The sequence below is a fragment of the Tarenaya hassleriana genome, unplaced genomic scaffold (genome assembly GCF_000463585.1).
Source record: "Tarenaya hassleriana unplaced genomic scaffold, ASM46358v1 Cleome35, whole genome shotgun sequence".
Classification (NCBI taxonomy): domain Eukaryota; kingdom Viridiplantae; phylum Streptophyta; class Magnoliopsida; order Brassicales; family Cleomaceae; genus Tarenaya; species Tarenaya hassleriana.
In genome coordinates this window covers 871,217-878,366 of record NW_010966617.1, presented here as the reverse complement: position 1 = coordinate 878,366, position 7,150 = coordinate 871,217, and the positions used below count along the sequence as shown (strand labels likewise).

The window sequence follows — 7,150 nt, the reverse complement described above, 5'->3', positions numbered from 1 at the left end:
AGAGTGACCATGAACTAACTAGTGATCATCATGTGCATGGTGTGATAGGTGGATGGTATGGATGTACTTGCTGTGAAACAGGCATGCAAGTTTGCCAAGGAGCATGCACTCAAGAATGGACCAATTGTAAGTGTTTTGTCATCCAAGGTTACAGTTTAAATTCATGTCTCCTTGTTTTCCATTGCACTCTAAGCTGCTCCTGTTAGTTTTTTTTTTCCATTTCGACATAAATCGAACAAGCATTCCATGTTTGCATGTATGCATCTGCTCTTTTTGGGCTAGAAGCTATTAACATCTGCTGCTTGTACTTTGTTTAATGTGGTTTGCATCTGAACAAATTTTGGAGGACTTAACCCAAAACCGAAATGAAAGGATGAATTCATGCGGCCGATCTCAAATAAAATTGGGATTAAATTGTTGTTGTTGTTGTTGTTGTTGTTGAATAAACTCTTATTATGTGGACATGCTCCATTACTGTTGGCTGTGCTAATTATCAATGAGTTGCTTTTGATTCTCATAAAACTAGTAGAAGTCACTAAAGTTATCTTCTGAGACTTTGTAGAGAAGAGAACCTACTTATGAAGTCAAACTACACATTTGGCTGGAAATGTTTTGACCTGTTGCATTTTGTCAGTGACAATCAGGACAAACTTTTGTTGATCACAGGGTTTGGACCTTGATATTAAATTGTCATCAGCATGTCTATATCTAGGGGTATGTCCATTGACCTAAAAACCTTTCGATGTTGTGCGTGTAGGTTCTTGAGATGGATACCTACAGATATCACGGTCACTCTATGTCTGACCCAGGGAGCACTTACCGAACACGTGATGAGATCTCTGGTGTGAGGCAGGTTGGTTCTCTCCTCTATCCGTGCCATGCTGCTGCTCAAAAGTTAGAAACTTCAGAATCTGGTCTTTTATATATATTTTTTTCAACTGCATGACAATTTAGGAACGAGATCCAATTGAGCGAGTGAGAAAGCTGATTGTTTCTCATGACTTTGCTACTGAGAAAGAGCTAAAGGTACGGTTGTCTTTCAACCTACTTCCATCTTCCATCAGAATAACAAGGATTATTACTCTCATCATCTTGGTAGAGATTTTAAAAACAAAGCACTCAAATCTCAATCCTGTCTTACTTCAGGACATTGAGAAAGAAGTGAGGAAAGAAGTGGATGCTGCCATAGCTGAGGCCAAGGTAAGAGAGTCTTGGTGTTTTCCTCAATTTTATCTTACTTCACCAGTTTCTTAATATGGTTCATAATGCTTACAAATTTATTCCCTTCTGTTACAAATTTCAGGAGAGCCCAGTGCCGGATCAGTCTGAGCTCTTCACAAACATCTACGTGAAAGGTTTAGGAACTGAGGTACCATCCATTACTCCATGCCCTCTGTTACTGTCATGAAGATGACTTTCACAACAAAAACATGAGATTATGTCCTGGGATAATGCATATCTTTGAGAGAAAGAAGCCTGATGTTAGAGTCCCACCTCTGAAATATGTGGGGACAATTGCATTCAAAGGTTCTTCATTTTGAGTGAAATACAATCTGGGTTTTATCTACAAAAGTCTATTATCTAGCCTGAAAACCCGATTTTTTTCAGGCCGATAATTTCGAGCCTGAACCCGATATTTTTCGGGAGACCTCGGGTTGGGTTTCGGATTTCAAACCAAAATTGACACCTGTATATCACCCTTTTTGTTGTGAATGCAGTCGTTCGGGGCAGACAGAAAGGAACTCCGAGCATCACTTCCATAACTTCAAAGTCTCCATCTTTGTTTCATCATTAAGGAAGAAAACATCATTTTGAATCTCCCTCTCTTCAATAAATTGGAAGGCGAAGACAAGACAAGACAAAGAGACCCATCAGTTTGGCTCCCAGTTGTTTTGGTTTTCAGATTCTTGTTTTAAAATGTAGAGCCTTTTTGTCATTTGCTGATGCCTTTTCTCGTTTGCTCACGTTTCCGACCCTGTTTGATTATATATGTCCATTTGACACCATTTCCTTCACGAGGTTAACGTAAAGGTCGGTTCTTTATATTCATTATGGTCAATATGTCAGTGTAGTTATGTATATGTATATATCTCATAGAAATGGAATCTTATGGGCTCAGCCCAATTCATTGCGGAATGGCACCGTTTTATAAGCCTCTCTCTTTCCTCCTTTCCAAACCAATGATGGTGTCTACCACCGTTTTGGTTCGCCGATAAGAGCCCGTGGGCCCCACGCATCCAACAGGCGTCCGCAGGGACGGGGGGACACGCATTTATTAAAAACCAATTAGGCATTTAATTAATCAAGGGTTTAAGTAAGATTAATCAGGCTTGCTCAGCACTCTGATCCCATATGATCGGCTCAAGTCCTCACTTCCACTTTACTACTCTCCATCACTGGTCCCACCGACTCTTGTCTTCATGGCTTGATCTGAATCTCATCTCGTCTCTTCTTCTGATTAAATCTCATCTCATCTCTCTCTCTCTCCCTCTCTCTATCTCTCTATCTCTCTGAGAATCCGCCTTTGATTTTTTCTCCTGCTTGGTACAAAAAAAAATTTGTATTTTTAGGTCAGTTACTGTTTTGTTCAGTCATTGCAAGCTGTGTCATTCAAAGTTGAAAACTTTGAATGACATCTGTGAACCCTTTCTTTTTCCAACTGTTTCAACTTTTTGTTTCCACTAGAAGCAGCAATCACGATTTTGAGTTTTTTTTTTTCGCTATAATTTAGTTGGCGAGAAAAGGTACATCATCATAGGGAACTAACACAAGATTTGTGGGTTCTCTTCGCTTTTGAGGTAAGATTAAGATTTTTCATCTTTCTCTCTCTCTCTCTCTCTGATTCTCTCTCCTTGTGATGTTGGCTTCAAAGTATAATACTTTCAAGACTTCAATCATTGATAAGGGATTTGGCTCTTTCTTTGAATCGTCAACTATTGGAGCTTCTTGAGTTCTAAGTACATTCCAGAAGAATCTGAGATGCTCGCAATAGGGTTTCTCGCACACACTTTTCTTTTCTTTTCTTTATTCGCTACAAGTGTTCACTCGTGTGTAATCACACGCACGGGCACATCCACATGTACGTGCGATGTAATGGCTATGGTTGGATGTCTGTATTAGAACTGTCGGTGCTGCTTGGAATTGTTCTAAGGAAGTTAATCCAGTTTGTCTTGGTTTCTTTTTAGTTCTGGTGTTGAGCATCAATGGTGGAAATGGAAGATGATGTCGCAAATGGCGAAGAAAAGGTATGACCTTTTGCTTGCTCCCAAGATATTTTGCCGTAGATTGTTGTGTTTGTTTTAGATTTGCGACAGATTGCTCGGAAATCTTGCAAAACTTAGAAACTACTGGCTGGTTCTTGTGTCTTGTTGTGCATCCGAATTATTGATTTGCCATTGTTAGGGGTTTCAAAGCTCGTTCTCTGATAAACAGGGGCAGAGAGCGACTTCGTCGAATCCGGGTCTGCAAGTGTCAGTTTCATTTGGTAGGTTTGAGAACGATTCACTTTCATGGGAGAAGTTCTCGGCTTTCTCTCCGAACAAGTACTTGGAAGAAGTGGAGAAGTGTAAAACTCCTGGATCAGTAGCTCAGAAGAAGGCTTATTTCGAAGCACATTACAAGAAGATTGCCGAGAGAAAAGCCGAGCTCATGGATCAGGAGAAACAAATGGAAAAGAAGGCGCCTTTTAGGTTGAGTGGTCATAACCAGGGAGATGTGGGTGGTGAGCCTGGTGGTTCCATGGCTGAGTGTGACGTCAATGATGGGTCTTATGGCCAATGCACTGATGAAGAAGATAAGCATGTGATTGACATTGCTGCTGAATTGGACAAATCTTGTGTCGATGAGCCTAATGAAGAACCTGTGATTGTTAAGGAGTGTCAAACCTCGATTGATGGGATGCCAGAAGAATGTGGGGATGTTCTTGTTCTGGATAGCCCCAAGTTGGAGAAACTTGAAGAGGTTGTCCGAATGGAGGAGAAACCAGAAGAAGCTGTCTTAGTGGTGGAGGAGGAAGAGGAGAAAGAAGTGAAAGAAGAAATCTCGGCGAAGGATTTTGTCGGTACGCATGAAATGCCAATGGAGGAGACGAAAAAGGAGAAAGATGGTAATCTGACAAAGGCAAAGTATGGAAGTGCGAGGATGAATCGTGCTAGAGGCTCTCCCAAGGTAAAGTAGACTCCTTAGGCTGTGTTTCAAGTTGAAAAGCTTGATTCTTGCTTAGTTGATACAGCATATTTCCTTTTAGTGGCTTTGATCTCTAACACTGTTCTGGGTTTATGTATTCAGGCTAATCCTGTGAATAACAAACCGATGGCAAGCAAGCCTGTAATGAATAGGAAAACTCCGCCAAGCAAGGACAGAAGCATGGCAATGGCAGCAAAGAAACCAGAATCACCTGTTCCAAAAGCTCGGGTGTATTCAACTCCAAAAGTGTCCAAGACAGCTTCAAAACTCACTTCAATGTCCTCATCCCGACCTTCGGTAAAAAAGGAAAATGTCCCAACTTCACAGAGAAACAAGCAAACGGCTCCAAAGTCATTGCACATGTCTCTCAGTCTGGGTCCTTCGGGATCGGATCCTACTGCTCTTGCAACAACCAGAAAATCTTTGATCATGGAGCGAATGGGAGATAAGGACATTGTGAAGCGTGCGTTTAAGACGTTTCAAAAGAGTTTCGACCAATTAAACTCTTCCACTGATGGAAAAAAGACAGCTCCAAAACAGGTATATATATATATATATATATAGTCTTTGCATTTTTTGTGTATTTCCAGTTGTGAAAGATCAAACAGAACAGTAACCAAGAACTTTCCATGTAATGTCTCATGCACAAAACCAGGTTCCTGCAAAGACAAGTAGTGTTTCAGCATTAACTACTCCTCGGAAAGAGAAGGACCGGTATGTTTGGGCTTATGTTCTGTCACTCAGTTTTATATCTCTTTCTGGTTACACTGAAACCTGCTTCTGCTCACGCATCAATTTCTATCTAGAGCTTACTAAATCTTGTTGTCTTGTTTCAGTCCTAAAGTCATGTTTTTGTTGTTCTTGTTTTGCAACAGGCCTGTAAAAGTAGGGAGCAAAGAGAAGAAAAATGTGGGTGCCCAGTCTTTTGGACTCAAAAGCACCGAGACAGCTGAGAAACAAAAGGAGGTAAATCTTTCTTATGACAGAGCCGAGAAACCTGGGTGTTGTCCTATTGAGCTTTGTTCATCACTGCTTTCTTACAATGATCTTCTTGAGCGATTTCAGCTCTCGAAGAGCTCGAGAGAGAAGTCTGGTGCAAGAACTGTGGAGAGAACACGCCTTCTGGCGAAACCAAAGGTGACTTTAATTGGGGGGGGGGGTTCCGATTTTTTAAGCTCTGAAGAAATATCCTTAGCTTCTCTACTTTCGTCTGATGTTATTCTGGATGCTACCATCTTAAGCAGGCAGGATCGACAGATGTGAAAACCCAGAGGCACAGCCTTGATCCGAATTCCAAAACCATTCAAGGCTCTCTCCCTGTACCGACCTTATCGAAAGGATCTTCTGACAAGGTACACTGATCTGGTTAAAAGGAGTTGTGGTTCTGAAACAGATAATCATGAGTTTTGTCTGATATCCAGGATGGTTCCACCAAATGAGGCTCATTATCAAGGCAAGATCTTCACTATCGGGGGAAGCGGAAAAGGAATTACTTTTTCAACGGAAACAGGAACAAAGACCAGCAGCCAAACGCCCATCCATCATTCCTGAGAACACAGAGCCATTAGCTCTGTTTTTTATGGAGAAGCTCACAGTTGTGTAGTAGTAATGCCAATAATCCTGAGGAAGGTGGTTATATCTGTTGTTATGTTATGTGTATAGAGAGAGAGAGAGAGAGAGAGAGAGAGAGAGAGAGATTCTTCCATCAATCCATAGTTACATTCGCTATCATGAAAACACGATGTGTGTTTCAATCCCTGTCATATGATAGATCATGTTCTTTCCAACATGTTGGATTGTTTACACACTGATCAGGTCAATGCCATAGATTATGCAGAAAAATGTTGGATTCTTCATCTTATAAACAATTCAGGAGTTGAAAGAAATGTATATTATTTACACCGGACGACGAATTTCAGTCTCTTCACTGGTCGGAATCTGATCCACTGGACATGAAATTCGGAGGCAGGACCGGAAATTTCACGGCGTTCCTCGACGGGGGCGAGCCTGGTGGAGTTCCTGTCTTCCTCCTCTGCAGATTCCTCGCTATCTCTACGCATACCTTATCAACCAGTCCTAGAAAATCCCTTATGATGACAAATAGCTGAAGTGGGTTCTTCCCCTTCAGAGCTCCTGCCTGGAAATATTCCGTCGTCTTCTTCACAGACTCCATCACCTTCGCTTCTTCCTCTCTCCCCATCTTCATTTCTTCTTCCACTGAATCCAGAAACGCCGTCATCTTCTTCAGGAAACGACCTCCTTCTCTCTCTCCCTCGCACTGTGTAAGCACTTTTCTTGTGTCCTTGGTTCTGGCCGACAGAGCAGAACATGTCGTACTGACCGCATCATAGTCTATTCCGGCAGCTTTCTTCACGTTGGAGAACTCACTGCTCAAGCCACCGACGGTTGGGAGACCGAGCTTCAAGTACTCCTTCTCTTGTTCTTCTTTCGACAAAGCCTGGTCGGTTTCAGAGTTCGAACCGCCATGGCTGCGGCTCAAGCTTAAGCTCCTTTTGTTCATCAGACAGCGTTTCCCCTCTGACCTGACGACCTCCTCCACCACAAAGTGAAGCAATGTGGTCTTCCCGTCCACGCTCTTCACGTCTGAGAGTTTCAGAAGGGCAGTGAGATTGAATGCCTGAGCATTGCCCCGTGCCGTTCCGGCGTTCATCCTGTTTCCCGCCTTCAGTATCGCCTCTAGAAGCTTGACGAACAACCCACGAGCCCTTAGCTCTGTACAGGCCGCCTCTAGTGTCTGAAGGCACTGCTTGTGATGGGTGATCTCTGGATAGTAGTTTGCCTTGAAAAGCAAGGCGTTGAGCCGTGTGAAAGCAGAGGGCACGGCTCTGAGGAGATGAAACAGGAATGATTCCGCGTCGGCGAGGTTTCTCGGGTCGCCGTCGAAATCAAGAACAGCTGATTGCTCCTCTTTGGTCGGAGCTATTCTCGCCAGCCGCTCGAGAGG

General features: G+C 42.7%; 3 protein-coding genes across 5 annotated transcripts in view; 2 read left to right on the top strand and 1 right to left on the bottom strand.

The window, feature by feature from the left end:
* LOC104822067 (pyruvate dehydrogenase E1 component subunit alpha-2, mitochondrial-like) overlaps positions 1 to 2,052 on the top strand; it is a 4,006-nt gene extending 1,954 nt beyond the window's left edge. Inside the window, exons 3-8 of the mRNA XM_010553158.2 lie at positions 49 to 126; positions 758 to 853; positions 955 to 1,026; positions 1,147 to 1,200; positions 1,304 to 1,369; positions 1,719 to 2,052. Coding sequence (XP_010551460.1) covers positions 49 to 126; positions 758 to 853; positions 955 to 1,026; positions 1,147 to 1,200; positions 1,304 to 1,369; positions 1,719 to 1,763 — 411 coding nt within the window. The 3' untranslated portion in view covers positions 1,764 to 2,052. The remainder of the gene's footprint in view (positions 1 to 48; positions 127 to 757; positions 854 to 954; positions 1,027 to 1,146; positions 1,201 to 1,303; positions 1,370 to 1,718) is intronic.
* A 408-nt stretch (positions 2,053 to 2,460) lies between these two features.
* Positions 2,461 to 5,988, top strand: LOC104822064 (protein WVD2-like 7). Of its 3 annotated transcripts, XM_010553154.1 has the most exons (10): positions 2,461 to 2,570; positions 2,732 to 2,798; positions 3,186 to 3,245; positions 3,433 to 4,167; positions 4,288 to 4,725; positions 4,841 to 4,899; positions 5,061 to 5,151; positions 5,251 to 5,322; positions 5,427 to 5,537; positions 5,607 to 5,988. In XM_010553154.1, the coding sequence occupies exons 3-10, from the start codon at positions 3,204 to 3,206 to the stop codon at positions 5,622 to 5,624; spliced, it is 1,566 nt and encodes a 521-aa protein (XP_010551456.1). In that variant the 5' UTR covers positions 2,461 to 2,570; positions 2,732 to 2,798; positions 3,186 to 3,203; the 3' UTR covers positions 5,625 to 5,988. The 3 variants fall into 3 exon arrangements, with proteins under 3 accessions (XP_010551456.1, XP_010551458.1, XP_010551457.1); XM_010553156.2 differs by having other exon boundaries at positions 2,461 to 2,798; positions 5,430 to 5,537; XM_010553155.1 differs by lacking the exons at positions 2,461 to 2,570; positions 2,732 to 2,798 and adding an exon at positions 2,855 to 3,079.
* Positions 5,869 to 7,150, bottom strand: part of LOC104822066 (formin-like protein 4) — a 3,392-nt gene continuing 2,110 nt past the window's right edge. The window contains exon 3 of the mRNA XM_010553157.1: positions 5,869 to 7,149. Coding sequence (XP_010551459.1) covers positions 6,110 to 7,149 — 1,040 coding nt within the window. The 3' untranslated portion in view covers positions 5,869 to 6,109. The remainder of the gene's footprint in view (position 7,150) is intronic.